Source organism: Podarcis raffonei, chromosome 2 (assembly GCF_027172205.1).
Source record: "Podarcis raffonei isolate rPodRaf1 chromosome 2, rPodRaf1.pri, whole genome shotgun sequence".
Taxonomy (NCBI): domain Eukaryota; kingdom Metazoa; phylum Chordata; class Lepidosauria; order Squamata; family Lacertidae; genus Podarcis; species Podarcis raffonei.
Genome location: NC_070603.1, coordinates 118,443,999 through 118,461,411, shown reverse-complemented (window position 1 = coordinate 118,461,411; position 17,413 = coordinate 118,443,999). Strand labels below are relative to the sequence as shown.

The 17,413-nt window shown below is 46.3% G+C and overlaps 2 protein-coding genes across 6 annotated transcripts; both read right to left on the bottom strand.

Moving 5' to 3' along the window:
- Positions 1-4,036: 4,036 nt before the first annotated feature.
- LOC128408797 (zinc finger protein 300-like) lies at positions 4,037-4,785 on the bottom strand. Its single transcript, XM_053378819.1, has 2 exons — positions 4,782-4,785; positions 4,037-4,737 (listed from the first exon to the last, which is right to left on the bottom strand). The coding sequence occupies exons 1-2, from the start codon at positions 4,783-4,785 to the stop codon at positions 4,037-4,039; spliced, it is 705 nt and encodes a 234-aa protein (XP_053234794.1).
- A 65-nt stretch (positions 4,786-4,850) lies between these two features.
- LOC128409203 (tigger transposable element-derived protein 1-like) lies at positions 4,851-13,967 on the bottom strand. 5 transcript variants are annotated; one of them, XM_053379450.1, is made up of 7 exons: positions 13,826-13,967; positions 12,520-12,614; positions 10,968-11,103; positions 9,459-9,572; positions 6,621-8,698; positions 5,951-6,097; positions 4,970-5,055 (listed from the first exon to the last, which is right to left on the bottom strand). In XM_053379450.1, the coding sequence occupies exons 1-6, from the start codon at positions 13,866-13,868 to the stop codon at positions 5,999-6,001; spliced, it is 2,565 nt and encodes an 854-aa protein (XP_053235425.1). In that variant the 5' UTR covers positions 13,869-13,967; the 3' UTR covers positions 4,970-5,055; positions 5,951-5,998. The 5 variants fall into 5 exon arrangements, with proteins under 5 accessions (XP_053235429.1, XP_053235425.1, XP_053235427.1 ...); XM_053379452.1 differs by having other exon boundaries at positions 9,459-9,569; XM_053379455.1 differs by having other exon boundaries at positions 9,459-9,569; positions 10,977-11,103.
- Positions 13,968-17,413: the final 3,446 nt, after the last annotated feature.

Sequence of the window (17,413 nt, the reverse complement as noted above, 5' to 3'; positions counted from 1 at the left end):
AGACAAGGAGCCTGAACCTGCCCTGGTAGCGTATGGGCACCCAGGGAAAACTTCCGAACACTGGGTTTTGTGCTGGCAATATTCTGTCCACATCAACAGTGTAGCTGCAACATTTCACCCCAGCCCTGGACAGAGCACAGGGCAAAAACGGAGCCCTGAGGTTGTGGCCAGTGCCAGTCCTACTCAAGAGTAAACCCAGTGAAATTAATGGCCGTGTGGGAAGACGGACAAGCAAGACAGGATGTGGTAGAATGGAAGCGTAAGCAAATTGGATCAATACAGACTGGATATAATCTAACCCACATATGGAATTTGATTTGTTGAATTGGGATGAATATTCATAGAGTAATAAGATGTGAAATTAGTTCTGTATGCAGTAACAGCAGCCAGAATTTTGCTGGCACAGAAATGGAAACAGGAAGAGATACCCACGAAAGAAGAATGGAGGATGAAACTGATGGAATACACCAAAATGGACAGACTGACGGGGAGAATTAGGAACCAATGTGACCAGAGATTCTCCGAGGATTGGAAGAAATTTACAGAGTATATCAAAAATTTCTGTGATGAGCAAATAACGTTCGTTGGCTTTCAAGAAGCTCTGTGAAATTACTGTTAGAAATATTGTTTAAAAAATAAGATGTGATTAAGAGTATTTGAGTGCAATATAAAATTGGGAAATGTGAGACGAGGATAAAAAAAACAAACGGAAAATTATCAGACAAGCTGAGGGAAGTTCTGGAAAAAAGGGTTTAAGTTAAAAATGGATGTATAATTTTGTAAAAATGTTTTTTTTTTATGGAAAATCTAATAAAAAATATTTATTAAAAAAAGAATATTCATAGAGTAACAGAGTTGTAGTGTTGGAAGGGACACTGAGGATCATCCAGTCCAATCCCCTGAAATATAGGAATGAATATGCAGCTGTCCCAAACAGGGATCGAACCTGCAACCTTGGAGTTATCAGCACAAAGCTCTAATGACTGAGCTGTCAGCAGATATAAATAAATAGATTGTCTGGAGGAGCCTTAAGGTCTAGGATGTTTTATTTTGTATTAGATTATTACATATTTTGTATCAGATTATTACATATAACAGTATTGTACCCACATATAATAAAATACCCCACCCTAGCCCAGAAGATGTTTAGGCAATATTACTGAATGAAAATCCAAATAAGTTCTTATTCCAGGCAACTATTTACGTTAACCAAATCATTTTATAATGCGAGTGGAGTCTTCCGTTTTCATCTTTTGGCCACATGCATAATTAAGCTACACCAATCACGACTAGGACCTTTATTGGAATAATTTAATAATAATAATTTTATTATTTGTGCCCTGCCCATCCGACCGGATTGCACCAGCCACCCTGGGCGGCTTCCAATAGACATAAAAACGTACTAAAACATTGCACATTGAAAGCATAAACTCCCAAACCACTCAGCGGGTAACTTGAAAAGCAACCTTATCAGACAACAACAAAATCGAAAGGCGATTCCAGCATGAAATGGCTGAACCAGGATCTAGCAACAAATCTGTGCCAATTAGTCAAAACTTCCCCCTGCATACTCAACTCGATCATTGAAATCTGCAGGAGAGGACCTTCTGCAAAACACCATCCTATCAGCATGTCCATGTGACATGATTTTGGGATCAGGCCTTTTGTGTGGTGGCACCTAACCTTTGGAACTGCCTGCCACTGCAAAACAGATACGCTGAATATTTACAGACCGTTTTTCACCGTAGATGGTCACAGGGTTAGAAGCTAGCAGGGTGCCAGGCGCATTTAACACCTAAAGATTCTCCCTTTGCGGGCACCTGAAAAAGTCTGGGTGCCATTTTTTGCACCTGGCTGACACTCAAGAATTACTGAATTGTATGTGCTTTGAAGCCTCGAAGTATATGTTAAGGATAAACAATACGTTTAACAATAAAGAGTAGAGTGTTTTGAAAACTGTAGTACGGTACGGTACCAATATTTTTATTGTGCAAACACCAAATTAAACATATATGAACAATTTCTGTTAAAAATGTGATATTGACAATGTGTCACTTATGTGAATTGTGTATGAGTTCATGCTTCTCAAAATAATACATAAAAAGTGTTGCTGACCCCCCCCCCCAAAATGGCGACTAGACATTCTGTTTTGGCGCCCACAACCCAGGTCCCAGGAGCCATTTGGCTCCTAGATTTCCTATCCCAGTTTCTAAGACTGGGTGGTCACAAAGCAGTTTACAGAGAAATAAAACAATCCACGAACCATAATAATACAAAAAAAAAACCTTATGTTTCATAAATAGGCACAGTATAACTTACTTAAAATGCCTGCTGGAATAGACTGACTGTTGTTCAATGCCTGAAGTTCAACAGTTATGTGCAGTTCAACATGTATGTGGAAGGGAGTTCCACAGGATTAGGCCCACAGTGCTGAATGCATGGCTCCTGGGGTTATAAACCGTGCATTTGCGCCACAAATTGTGAGTCCCGCAAAGTGCTTGGTGAGAGGCAGGGATATAAGTGATCAGGCGAGCCCTAAGATATTCTGGCCCCAAGTTCTTAGGAGTCTTGTAAATTAATACAAGAAGCCTGAATTATCCCTGCCAACTGCAGACTGAAATAGTACAACAGTGTCCCAACATAAAAGGGATTCCCTGATGTAGAAAAAGTTCCCCTTTTAGGGTTGAAAATGTGCGCATTCAGATAATAAGAGCCCAGGAAGTTTCCTATGGCCCTGGTGGCATCGCAAACCTCTGTTTGCATTTTGGATGGAGGTTTTTAAAGAACTGGGAAACTTTTATAAGCTGAACATCATCATGTCTCCAGCCCCGGCAGTCGTGGAAATAATGAAATACACTGACTTTCCAAGCTATATATAAAGAAATGTCACTTTTGCTTGCAGCGGCTTGAAAATTGCCAGAGGCTGGCAAACGGCTAAAGGTCTGAGAACCAAAGGGTCTGAGAAAACTGGCAGAAAAACTAACATGCCAAATCCACGCTGCTAAAGAACGTGTCCCTCTTCTTTCTTGCCTCAATAATGGACTGGATGAGAGCCAACAAACTGAAACAAAATTGAGGCACTGTTAATGGGTGGTTCCCTAGACCAGATGGTTGTGAGGTTTGCAAGACGGTTTGAGCATATTACACCAATCCTGGTCTGACTGCACTGGCTACCAGTTAGTTTCCGGGCCCAATTCAAAGTGCTGGTTTTGACCTATATAAAGCCTTAAACGGCTCAGGACCGCAATACCTCAAGGACCACCTCTTTCCATATGAACCTACCCAGACCCTGAGATCATCTTCTGAGGCCCTCCTTCATGTGCCTCCTCCTTGAGAGGTTTGGAGGGTTGCAACATGAAAACGGGGCCTTCTCTTCAGTGGCTCCCCATCTGTGGAATGCTCTCCCCAGGGAAGTTTGCCTGGCGCCTTCATTATACACCTTTAGGCACCAGGCAAAAACGTTCCTTTTTAAGCAGGCCTTTGGTTGATTTGATTGTCATCCTATGCCCTTTCAAAATGTGGCTTTTTTGGAGGGGTAATAATAATAATAATAATAATAATAATAATTTGTTACTTATACCCCGCCCATCTGGCTGGGTTTCCTCATTCACTCTGGGCGGTTTCCAACAGATTAAAAATACATTAAAACATCAGTCATCTTTAAAAACTTCCCTAAACAGGGCTTTATTGGGTTGTTGCTTTTATTTTGATTATATATTTTATGCTTTAATATTTTGATTTTGTTCTGTGAACCACTCTGAGACCTCCAGGTATAGGGCGATATATAAATTCAATAAATAAGAATAATGCATGGCATGGCAACAGTTTATATCTTGCATGAGACAGGAAGATCGGACAAGGATTCCTCCAGTGTCTCACAATAGACTCTGGAGAGGTTTACTTGTGCTATTTGCATAGTGTGACAATTTATTCTCCTTTCATTCAAATGCTCTCAAGGGTAAATAATGCAAAGACAGTATTGCAAACTGAAAGAGAAAAGGGAAACAGATCTGCAGACCATGTTACAAGCCAAGTTCTACCCCAAATGGACTCTCTGATGCATCAAAAGATTTGATTTTTGGGCAAAACATTTCCCGCACTCTGAACAGTTGTAAGGCTTCTCTCCTGTGTGAACTCTCTGGTGCCTCACGAGGTGGGATTTTTGGCCAAAACGCTTTCCGCACCCAGTGCAACCGTAGGGCTTCTCCCCTGTGTGGGTCCTCTGGTGGTTTGCCAGGTTCGATTTGTCGGCAAAACCTTTCCCGCACTCCCCACAGCCGTAGGGTTTCTCGCCCGAGTGGGTTCTCTGGTGTCCGCTGAGGTGAGCCTGTTGAAGAAAACCTTTCCCACACTCCAGGCAGGTATAGGGTTTCTCTCCCGTGTGGGTCCTCCAGTGTTTTGCAAGCTCCGACTGCTGTGGGAACCCTTTCCCGCACTCCAAGCACGTGTAGGGTTTCTCCCCGATGTGGACCCTGTGGTGGATCACAAGGACCGAGCACTGGGCAAAAGATTTACCACACTCGGTGCATTTGTAGGGCTTCTCTCCCGTGTGGACCCTCCAGTGGTTCACCAGGTCGGAGAGCTGAGGGAAAGATTTGCAGCACTCGGCGCATTTGTAGGGCTTCTCTCCTGTGTGGCTTCTCCGGTGTATCACAAAAGCAGACTGCTGAGCGAAGCTTTTCCCACACTCCGGACATCCGTAAGGTTTCTCTCCGGTGTGGAGCCTCTGATGGCTCACTAGGCAAGAGTTGTAAGCGAAGCCTTTCCCGCACTCCGCGCACTCATAGGGTTTCTCTCCCGTGTGGGCCCTCTGATGCACAACGAGTTTGGATTTGTAAACAAAACGTTTCCCACACTCCTGGCACCTATACGGTTTCTCTTCTGGGCGGGCTCTCCGATGGGTCTTGAGTTCTGCCTCCCGGGGGGAACCCTTCCCACTCTCCAAGCAGTTGTAGGGTATCTCTCCTATGTGGATTCTCTGGTGTCTGGCGAGAGATGATTTCCGAGCAAAAGGCCGGCTGCACTCCGGGCGTGAATGCCTCTTCTCAGAGTCGCCTGAAAGGAGAAAAGAGAAAAAAACATAAGACGGGGATTCACTGCTGATCCCTGTAAGAAGCAACCTCAGAAAACGGAAAAGGCAAGGGTTGCAAACATGGTGCCTACGTGTGCCCGCCAGCACCTCCTATGGTGCCTGCTGAGTAAAGATCGCTTCAAAAATCCACATCAGCTTCTCATACATTAAATGGGCCCCCCTCGAGCAGGCCCACGTTTTATCGGATGCCATGACTGGGCACCCAGCCTCCCGCTTGTTTTGAACAGAACAGAAAAACAAAGAGTTTCCCCATCACTGTTTTTATTATTAGCAGGGATGGAGGGAAACTGAGAGGAAAATGACAATTCAAAGTGGAAATTTGGGTAAAGCTGGGAGTGGAGGGTTTATTGCACCAGAGCTCCAGAGCCACCATAATCTCATGCCTGAATCCCACCCCCAAATAGTGGCTGTCTGGAAGTGCGCTGAAACTCAACCGGAATGTCAAACAGAGCATTGCAGGGGGTTGGACTAGATGACCCTTGGGTCCCTTCCAACTCTACAACTGTATGATTTTATGATCAGTAAAAAGCACATTACGCCCATTGATGGGGCAGCCGATGGCAGAGCTTCCCTGTCCGGTTCATCCCCCCCCCCCCGTTCTTTTATATGTGGCAACCATTTTATCTCAAGGCATGCCCCCGGTGGCAGCCATTTTGTGACCACAGCATTCCAAATACACTCACTGGCCCCAAAAACGTTGGTGGTGCCTGTACTAAGAGATACAGAAAGGAGAAAAGAAAACCATATATAAACCATTAAGACCCTTTCAGACTTGGTACAAGGATAAACAAGCCATTCCCTGCCATCCTTGGGTGGAGGGATAAGGGTGGGCAAATGAGAAGGGGTAAAAAGGTTTGCCTTAGCTGAGGAGCAGGATCTGCCCATCTCTTGGTAAAAAAGAAGCCATCATGAGGTGGCAGACATTGCCAGGTGGGTCAGGGAGGAAGAGAAGGGGAGGGAAACAGTCCCATGAACCTCCTTGATCTTATCGGAGGAGCCGAGCCACTGCAAACAAATACAAAAGAAACGTACATTTTGGTGAGCATAGCATTTATTTGTTCATTATGGGGACACCTTGCCTTCTCTGCAGAAGACTCAGGGCATGGTACATACTTCTCTCCCCTCCCCTCAATTTTCTCCTCACAACAACCCCGTGAGGCAGCTTAGGCAGTATGTGTGAATGCCCCAGAATCGCTCAGTGGCCTTCACAGCCGAGTGGGGATTTGAACCTGGAGCTCTATAATAATTGCAATATTTTAACCCAGAAGTTGGAAAACTCTGGCCTCCAGGCCCCTGTCTCCAGCCAGCTGCCATGTGCTTCAGCAGGCTACACCCCCTCCATCATAAACCTGCCCCACATCCTCCTTGAGGGCCTTTGCCCCATGTATCCTCAAGCTATAATACCATGAAATCGCATCTAACACGGGGATTAGGCTCCGGACTCAGCGCCTAAGGCAAAAATTTCGTATAGCCAAAATTACCCTTGAAAATCCCTTAAACCACCCATAAAGCACACTGCGGTACACACCTGTATAAGATGAGGATGAAACAATGAAGAGGGCCGCTGTACACACTCGGGCGATTTGTCTTTCTGTTCTCCTGACATCACTGCTGAGGGGTCACAAGGGTCTGATGCCGATCCAGCAGAAAACAGTCCAGGCTTGCATGATGGAGAGTGAGTCACACACAAGGCGGCTGGCTCTGTGTCCGTTCGAGAAGTCGTTTGCGAGGGCTCATCCGCTGCTGCTTGTTTTTTCGAGAACAAAATGGTGACCGGCAATTGCCGCTGCTGCCTCTTCAGCTGCTCAAACATTTCTCGGTAGGGCCTCAAGGCTTCCGCAATGCCACGAGTGATTTTGAGGCTCTGTTCCATGGAGGGATCGTATTCCGAAATCAAATCGTTCAAGCGCTTTGCCGCTTGAAACACCTCGGCAAATTTGGGAAGGTTCCAACTTGCCGGCTCTTCCTGCTCGTCGTCATCTTCCTCTTCCGATTTTATCAGGTCCTCGGGCTCTTCGCTAGCTGACGTTTCTCTATGGCCCTCGATTAATTCTTCTATTTCTTCCTCGAGGATGTCGCTGAAGCCATCGCCGCCCAATTGCCTGGCCACCCGAACGATGCATTCCACTTCGTGGTGAATGGTTGGGAAACCCCTGAAATCATTCACACATTTCTTCCACAGGTTTCGCCAACACGCATTGACCGTTTCGGGCTCGATCGCATCCGTGGCTTGTTTGACGTAAGTGATGCAATCGGCGATGTTGAAGGACTTCCAGCGCTCGGCCGCGCTGAGGCTGGGATCGGCGTCCAGAGCGTTGCAGACCCGTGAGAACAAAAGACTCGTGTACTTGGCCTTGAAGCAGCGAACTACGCCTTGGTCGAGAGGCTGGATGGCGGAGGTGGCGCTTTGGGGCAGAAAGACAACTTCGACGTCGCTATGCGCAAACCGGACTCCCTCAGGGTGGCCAGGAGCATCGTCGACAATCAGCAACACCTTAAAATTGATTCCTTTCTCTTCGAGGTACCACTTGACCTCCGGAATGAAGCATCGGTGGAACCAATCCAGGAATATTGCTGCCGTCACCCAAGCCTTTTTGCTCGATTGCCAGAAGACAGGCAGGAGGTGTTTGTCCTTGCCTTTTAGGGCACGAGGATTTGCAGACCCACAGAGCAGGCCGGGCTTTATTAAATGCCCGGCCGCGTTGCAACAAAACAACAACATCACACGGTCTTGGGCCGCCTGTCTTTCTGCTTTTGAAATGTACGTGTGGCTGGGCATTTTCTTCCAGAAAAGCCCCGTCTCGCCAGCGTTGAAAACTTGTTCCGGGAGATATCCCTTCTCTTCTATCAGTTTCTTTAACTGTTTGGAGTAGGGTTTCACTGCTTGTTTATCGGTGGGTGCAGCCTCGCCAGGGCTGTGCCCGTTTTTCAGGTTGAAGCGGTTCCTGAAGCTGTTGAGCCAACCTTGGCTGGCTTTGAACTCCTTTTCGTCACAAGGCCGCCCTTCGTCGGTAAGAGGCTTGAACAGCGCGTACAGGTCAAGAGCTTTTTCTCGCATCATGTTGCCATCGACGGGAAGGCCTTGGCCGTTCATGTCTTCCAGCCACAGGTACAAGGCCTTTTCCGCCTTCACCAAAGTCTGATCGCGAACTTGGCTCGTCACCTTAGCCGTTATGGGAGCACCTGAGGCCACGGCTTGACGGATTTCTCTCTCTCGAACTTTAATGGCACGGATGCTGGATTCATTGCGGCCGTATACGCGGGCCACTTTGGAGACGGACATGCCGGTCCTCAATAAATCCAACACGGCTACTTTCTCCTCCAGCGTCGGAACAGATCGCTGCTTCTTGCGCTGCCCTCCGGGTGACCTGCAGGCAGCTAGCTTGCGTTTAGGGGCCATGGGGTATGATGAATACTGTCCTTGAAGGATGGCGTGCTCGGCCAGGAAATCGCACTCGCGCTCACCCCAAGACGGCTCACTAGGTGGAACCGCCCACACTTGGCTCTGACAGTCGCCCACGCCTTGTTTCGACAGGCACATGGAGTTGAATTCGAGTGCGTTAAATGTGCTTATGACGTCGCTCCACTGTAATGCCTTTTGCTCGCCTGAATAGAGGACGGAAAGATGTCTTGTATGGAACGTAGATGGACGTCTGTTGGCCCGCCCACTTTTAACTTTGGCTCCACCCACTTTGTCCCTGGCCACACCTCCACTGGCATGAGGCCCCCAGAAGGCTGCCACAAGGGAATATGGCCCTTCGCTAGAGGGCCTTCCCACTTGTGTTCCATGGGGCACCCCACAAATGCTCCACAGAGGCCTAGAATCCCTTTTAGGGACGGGGCAGAAATCCCATTCCGTTCCCATTTAAAGCCAAATTTATCCTTCCCGAGACAGTATGAGGACACAGATGCAGCCACCCTTTGAAATGCACACTTGTCCAAATTTCATGATGCAGTTCTCCCACTGACGTTTAGAAAAAGGAATATATGAGGTAAATGTGGGCATAATAATATGTCTGCGAAAATAGCATCCCAAAATGCAACACAGTGGCTAGCAAAAATGGGTACGTTGGGCAAAACGGTGGGCAAATGTGTGTCTTATTAGGAGAAATAATTTCCAAGAGGGATATTTTTTTAAAGAAACAAAATTGGCAGATTTGCTGCAGGAATGTGGAGAACGAAATTGAAGGTCAGAAAAATGAGAAGAGAAGCAAAATTGCTGTGTCCTCCCATTCCTAATCGCAGTAGATGTGGTCACACTCTCCGGCAGTTGGAGGGGGAGAGAGAGGAAATGAAACCGTTTCAGGCAACTGCTAATTGTTGAGGGTCGGGGGTCGGAATCCCCAACTTATCCCAAGCCCCTTACCTGTGTGTGTGTTGGAGATCACGGTTTCATCCATCCGCTGAGAATCAGGCACCCACATGTCTTCCCCTTGCTCTAGCCGGGAGATAAGGTCAGGCTTGAGGACCGGAAATCCTTCTTGGGAAAGAACGAGGGGGGGAATCAAGGTCACAATTGGCCCACTGGGTTTTATACATATAGAGCGTATGATTTTTTTTTCTTATTAAGCGCCAAGTAGGTTTATACATGGGTGGTGCTGTGGGTTAAACCACAGAGCCTAGGACTTGCCGATCAGAAGGTTGGCAGTTCGAATCTCCGCGAATATATATATATCTATATCTATGTATGCATAAACTTAACAAGACTAAGCCTATGTAACCATTTCAATCTTTCATTTTGCCAGGCTGCAAATTTTAATTTTTATGCAATTCACTCTTTCTATTAAACAAAACAACAGGAGCAGAAAAGGAAGCTTACACAAATATATTATTTTCTCCCCTTTCTCCCTTCCTTTATTTCCTTTCATTACTTCTTTTCTTTTCTTCTTTACTGAGGTTTAACTCCAAGTTATACAAAAGGAGAGTTTATACCGAGTCAACTTTGCTGATATAGTCTACGTATAAAAACTCTGTATATGCCTAAAGGTAAAGGGACCCCTGACCATTAGGTCCAGTCGTGGCCGACTCTGGGGTTGCGGCGCTCATCTCGCTTTACTGGCCAAGGGAGCCGGCGTACAGCTTCCGGGTCATGTGGCCAGCATGACTAAGCCGCTTCTGGCGAACCAGAGCAGCACACGAAAATGCCGTTTACCTTCCCGTCGGAGCAGTACCTATTTATCTACTTGCACTTTGAGGTGCTTTCGAACTGCTAGGTTGGCAGGAGCAGGGACTGAGCAATGGGAGCTCACCCCGTCGCGGGGATTCAAACCGCCAACCTTCTGGTCGGCAAGTTCTAGGCTTGTCCCCTCTGTATATGCCTACTTGGTGCTCAATAAGAAAAAAACTCATACGCTCTTATAGGGGAGGCCCTTAGCTCAATGGAACAGCATCTGCTTTGCATGCAGAAGGTCACAGGTTCAATCCCCAACATCTCCACTTAAGGCTGGGCGAGATCAGGGCCTCTGGAGAGCTGAAATATTGCCTGAAATACTGGAGAGCTTCTGGCAGACAACACTGAGTGAGATGGACCTGTCATCTGACTCAGCATAAGACATTTTCCTTCGCTTTCAGCCATCATTTCAGGATGAATGAATGTTTAGCCATCATTTCAGAATGAACGTTTGGCAGTCCAACACCAAAATAATTCAGAAAATGCATTTACATTCTTAGGCAGACCACAAGGATTACCCTATACACCAGTCTTCTCCAACCCGGTGCCCTTCAGATGGTTTGGACTATAGCTCTCATCAGTCCCAGCTAGCGTGGCGAATGGTCAGGGATGATGGAAGTTGTAGTCCAACGATATGGTAGGCAAAGGCTGCTCTACAACCTTGGTTACGCTTTCCATTTTAAGATTTTATCAAGGCACAGCCACCTTCCTTACCCAGCGAGGACACATTCCCATAATTCTCCAGCATGACCTCCCGGTACAAGGCCCTTTGGACCGGGTTCAGCAGAGCCGCCTGCCCTTCCGTGAAATATACGGCCACGTCTTCAAAGGTGAACGGGCCCTGCAAGAACAAAGCAAAATCTGAGGGACCCGAGGTGGCAGACACGCTTCCCCCGCTTTCCAATTCTTCCTCAAAACAACCCTGCGTGGTAGGTTAAGCGGCTGAGAGGAAAGGACTGGCACCAGGTCAGCCTGTGAGCTTCATGGCAACTTGAATTATTAAAGGTAAAGGTACCCCTGACCGTTAGATCCAGTTGTGGATGACTCTGGAGTTGCGCGCTCATCTTGTGCTGTACTGTTTTTAACACTCGATTGGGAGCCGCCCAGAGTGGCTGGGGAAACTCAGCCAGATAGGAGGGGTATAATAATAAATTATTATTATTATTATCTTGCTCTATAGGCCGAGGGAGCTGGCATTTGTCCGCAGACAGTTTTTCCAGGTCATGTGGCCAGCATGACTAAGCCGCTTCTGGCGAACCAGAGCAGCGCACGGAAACGGCGTTTACCTTCCCACCGGAGAGGTACCTATTTATCTACTTGCACTTTGACGTGCTTTCAAACTGCTAGGTTGGCAGGAGCAGGGACCGAGCAACGGGAGCTCACCCCATCGCGGGGATTCGAACCGCCAACCTTATGATCGGCAAGCCCTAGGCTCTGGGGTTTAGACCCTAGCACCACGCTTGCATTCTACGCTTAGCTGACCATAAACGTACTTTGTTTAGAAGGCACCCCCTGTAAATTTATACGCCTTCCTCTCTTTCTTCCCTCCCCTCTTCTCTCTCCCAGCCTTTCCTGTTTTCGTTCAGCGCCAGCCCTACTGTCAAGCAATGAGACAAGGTGCTTCAGTGGGCAGATGCCAAGGAGTCTTGGCAAGTCGTTGCAGGACAGAGCTGTGTGGCCCATTTAGCGTGCCCTGAACCATCCAAGCCCTTATTTTGCCCTCAGGAAAATACTGTCCCGTCATCAGTGTTGAAGTCAGTCTGTGTAAGCATCATACATTTAAAGGCGCACTGCTTCCCCAAAAGAGCCCTGGAAGTAGGGCTGGGCGATATCTGGTTTTCAACACACATCACCAGCTGAACTTCGTGATATACCAATATATCACGATGACTTAAATCAGGATGGAACTGTTAAGAGTCAAACGGGAGGGCTGGGCGATCATCTGGTTTCCAACATTGTGACATATCAGCAGCTAAACATGTGCGATATAATTCTATATCACGATATATAATGACATCTGAAGGCAGCCCTGTTTAGGGAAGCTTTAATGTTTAATAGGTTATTGTATTTTAGTGTTTTGTTGGAAGCCGCCCAGAGTGGCTGGGGAAACCCAGCCAGGTGGGCGGGGTATAAATAAATAAATTGTTAATTATTATTGTTAATTATTATTATTATTATTTCTGAAATAAGGATGGAGCTCTGCAGAGGCACTGGCCGGCTTCACGGTTTTCCCCATCCTCATCCAAAAATTTCCTACCTGAGCTGACTCCACCAGAGTATTTTCTCCTCTCCCTTCGGAAAAAGGGGGGGATCCAGGTTCAACTGAGGACGTCATTCGGTACTGTGAGGGATCTTTAAAAAAAGAGATTTCCGTTATTTGCGGGTTGGGGGAACTGAGCTTCATTTTATGGATTAAGAATAAACAAACATAAAAATCTCTTTACTGGATCAGGCCGCATCCTGTGCTCACAGTGGCCAACCTGGAAACGCAATGGGAAGCCCACGAGCAGAACCTCAGTCCAACAGCCCTCTCTCCCTATTTGTGAAACCTGAATCTCTCAAAAAGTATTTTGCAAAGCTCAAAGTGATATTTGATTTTGGGGCAGGGTGTGAGAGAGAAACAAAAGCTCAGTCCTCTACATTTTCTTGAAAGCAGTAAATTACGGATGTATTAAGTATGACTTAATCAGCTGCCACATTTATAAACGGTTCTGTAAGAACTGTATATTACAGTCTATTACAGCAATATACAACCATACATTGGAATTGGAAATTGGGAAAAAAGAATTCATACTTTCTTGTGGCACCTTAAAAACAGCGGGGTTTACAAGCTTTAAACAAAACAGAGCCGAGCAGTTCTATCCTGTTTCCACATGCTGTTTTTATTTAATCCACTCCACTTGGTTTATTTAAACCAGGTACCCCCCAACTTGGCCCACCAGACGTTTTGGGACTACAACTCCCATCATCCCTAGCTAACAGGACCAGTGGTCAGGGATGATGGGAACTGTAGTCCCAAAACATCTGGAGGGCCAAGTTCGGGGATGCCTGATTTAAACCAAGGACTTGTACATTGACCACTAATAATGAATCACGTGTTGCAGATATTCTTGCAAATTTATTGTGCTATTTTTGCGATGTACAAATGACATTCAGAGACTTGGTCTTTTCAGTTATACCGTTTATTATTCTTATGATCCTTGTTTATAAAATCCAATAAAAAGTTAATTAAAAAAAAACCCAACCAGCTGGGTTTCTATGCCACCTCCAAATTTTGCGTGCACCTTGTTTTGCTGGAACAGATTAAAACATCTCCCTCTTTTCCCATGCCAAGGCCCAGCCAGATACAGGAAGACCCAAAGGACGGAGGAATGTCCTGGCTTGCTTTTCTGCCTTTTAAAAGCAGGCTGGTATTCAGAAATCAGCAGTCAACTTCCAGCAGCCCCAGCCTGCTGCTGCAGCAGGAGCACAGGAGCAGAGGCAGATCGAAGAAGCTGGCAACCTGGGACAAGAGCTTGCAATTCTCCTCGCCCCCCATCCCTCCCCTTCCAGCTGCAACTCACCGGCGCCAGGACCCATCCAGAGCAGGCAGGACCCCCTTCGCATCTCCAGCGCCTCCCCACTACCTGCCTTTGTGCTCCGAAGCTGGGCAAAGGCAAGGGAGGGAGCCCGCCAGCAGGAAAGGCCAGGGCATGCTGGGAATTGTAGTCCCCGCGCCTCCCGGCCCCTTGGAAGGCAAGGGCTTCTGGGAATTGTAGTACGGCATGCGCTTTGGTTTGGAATCAAAGCGCTATCTGATGATGATGATGATGATGAAACCAACAACTCTTTTTTTCTTTTTTGGGGAATTTTGCAAATGCTTGCTTGTTCTGCAAGGAATTTTGCAAATGCTTGTTTGTTCTGCAATGTTTGTTGTGCGAGGAATTGATATCTTAGTGTGTCAGCACCCATTTATCTGAAACTCCTATCAGGCAGAAACCTTTGCTTGCATTATTAGTGATGTCAGGTTTTTTAATATAGTTTTTGTTTAGAGAAGCCTTAATCAGAAATGTAATTTTATTATGCCTTTTTGGTTCCTTTTAAAACAACAACAACCCTGTTTATCTGCTTTGATATTCTTCTATTTTATTTTTTATAATAATTCTTATTATAATATTTTCTGTTTTACAATTTCAAATAAACATTTTGCAAACTTGGAAATATCCAATGACTTCCCTTCTTCTCTTTCAATGGTTCATTTTACACACCTTAAAAAGGTAAAGGGACCCCTGACTATTAGGTCTAGTCGTGACTGACCCTGGGGTTGCGGCGCTCATCTCGCTTTATTGGCCGAGGGAGCCGATGCACAGCTTCCGGGTCATGTGGCCAGCATGAATGACTAAGCCACTTCTGGCGAACCAGAGCAGCGCACGGAAACGCCGTTTACCTTCCCACCGGAGAGGTACCTATTTATCTACTTGCACTTTGACGTGCTTTTGAACTGCTAGGTTGGCAGGAGCAGGGACCCAGCAACGGGAGCTCACTCCGTCGCGGGGATTCGAACCGCCAACCTTCTGATCGGCAAGCCCTAGGCTCTGTGGTTTAGACCACAGTGCCACCTGCATCGCATCCTAGTTTTTGTTTAGGCAACCTTAATCAGAAATGTAATTTTACTATGCCTTTTTGGTTCCGTTTAAAACAACAGCAATCCTGTTTATCTGTTTTGATATTCTTCTTCTTAGATTTCATTTTTTATAATAATTCTTATTATAATCTTTTCTGTTTTACAATTTCAAATAAACATTTTCCAAACTTGGAAATATCCAATGACTTCCTTTCTTCTCTTTCGATTGTTTGTTTTACACATCTTACATCCCTGCATATTTTACAATAATCATTCAAATCAATTTTCCACTATTACATCCATAAAGAATCATTTACTGTACTCTGTTGGATTTATCTTAATGCTGCCAGCGTTTCCAGCCATACACAACTATTTTCCATATACTCAATAAACATTTTCCAATCTTCTTTATGAATGTATGTTCTTCTTGCTCTCTTATTCTATAGATAATATTATTATTCTTTTAAGTCTGTTGGTTTTTTCGCTTCCCTCTTATGGATATTTTATGTAAACTGCCTGGAGATTTTTTCTTTCTTTCAATTAAGTGGTATTTAAATTTTGTTGAACAAACTAGATAATAAAAATATATAATACAATGCGTGTAATGAGTTGATCTGGTTGCCTGGAGGCTGTAATAGGCCAAATGTGGGCCAACAAATTAAGAACCTATGAATGTTGTTGTCAGCATCTGTCTGTCTTGAGAGACAATGGAGTGTCTCTCCATTGTCTGCTGTGATTGCAGTGTAATAAAAAATTTAAGGTCTTATAAATATAATAAATGTTCATAAATGTACCAACCAGGCACGTACATGGATGTGTGGACCACATGTCTGGAGCAGCACGGGAGGACCGTTCTGAAACCATTTTGACTCCCAAACTGACCAAATGTTTTCTCTGCAAGGGGCGGGGGGGGGGGGGGAGGGAACCATCCCATTGTCTCAGGAACTGGGTAATCACCATCTCAAAGGAATGGGCAGACTACCAGGAAAGGCAATCAGATAAGGCATGATCAGATAACCTGGCAGACAGGAAAAACAACAACATTTCTGTTGTAGACCACCTTTTCTGTGATGAAGGCATGATGTTTGTGGGGGGTGGTCTTGGGTTACACCCCTTCTGTGATGTATGCATGATGTATGGAGGGATGGTCTTGAGCTCCAGGGCAGGGAATTAAAAATGTCTATATAAGGGCAAGCACACTTTGTTCTGGGTCCTCCTGCATGTGAGAGGAGAACCCTGTTGCAACAGTTTAATAAAGATAGCTGCTTTTCTCAATATTCTCTGGTTGGCCTCTGTTATTTTCTCCTACCAATAAGGAACCCACTTAAGGACTCTATACAGATACCCCATAAGGGCTGTTTGTTCCACAAATAATTTCTGGGGGTGGACTTCTGCATTATCAGGAAACTAAAGTGATCCACACTGAACAATGACAGTTATCAGGGGATCCAGATTATCACTGTCTACTCCCGCCACAGATTCCTGAAGGGAGTCTCTCTAACTTTGGGTTATAAGTATGGAAAAAGAGCTCTGCTGGAACAGGCCAAAGGCCCACGGAGTCCAACATCCTCTTCTTCCGGGGGCCGACAACACCCTCCCCACTTGTGATTCTCAGCAATGGGCATTCAGAGGCATCTCCCGCCCCCCCCCCCCGAGGAAAGGTGGAAAACAGAGTTATCCTCCATGAACTTGTCCTAAGGCCAGCCAAATTTGTGGCCAGTTATCTTTTGTGGCAGCAAATCCCACTGTTTAAGGATGCAGCGTGTGAAGAAGTCCTTTCTCATGTCAGTCCTGAATCTTTAAAGCAGGGGTCAGCAAACTTTTTCAGCAGGGGGCCAGTCCACTGTCCCTCAGACCTTGTGGGGGGCTGGACTATATTTTTTTTGGGGGGTGTGAACGAATTCCTACGCCCCACAAATAATCCAGAGATGCATTTTAAATAAAAGGACACATTCTACTCATGTAAAAACACGTTGATTCCCAGACCGTCCATGGGCCAGATTTAGAAGGCGACATCGTCCTCTGGCCTGGCCGTGTCAGGGGTGCCTCCTCCTTGCCAAAAGGCCCCTCCTTCTCCTTGGCGCTCGCTGGGCCCTGAAACAGCCAAACATCCCCCACTCAGGTTCTGCAGTCCCGGAAAACACAATTTAAAGATGGAGGCCCAAGACCCCACACACGCTCCCACTCCCAATTTCATAATTCCAAGCCGTGTAAAATCACAGCCCCCAGTCCCATCCCTAAGCAGCTACTGAGAGGCAGTGTGGTGTAGTGGTTAGAGTTAGAGTGTGGGACCAGGACCTGGGAGGCCAGGGTTCAAATCCCCACTCAGGCATGAACCTCAGTGGTGACCTTGAGCTAGTCACGGGCTCTGCCTAGCCCACCTCACAGGGTGGTTGTTCTGGGGATTATAAGAGAAAGGGCAGAACCTGGAGCTCCTTGGCGTAAAGGTGGGATATAAAGCACTCCATTGTGGGCCCAATTTTATGGAACTCCCTTCCAGGTTGCAGTCAGACTGGCCCTTCTCCCTGTTGAACCTGCTGAAGACATC

Bases quoted from the DNA above. Each gene is read 5' to 3' on its own strand.
- LOC128409203 (XM_053379450.1), bottom strand. From the start codon at position 13,868: ATGCGAAGGGGGTCCTGCCTGCTCTGGATGGGTCCTGGCGCCG. The intron at 9,573-10,967 runs GTGGCTGTGCCT...TTCTTTCCCAAG, and splicing joins GTCCTCGCTGGGTAAGGAAG to AAGGATTTCCGGTCCTCAAG. The intron at 6,098-6,620 runs GTGTGTACCGCA...ATTTGTTTGCAG, and splicing joins TTCATCCTCATCTTATACAG to TGGCTCGGCTCCTCCGATAA.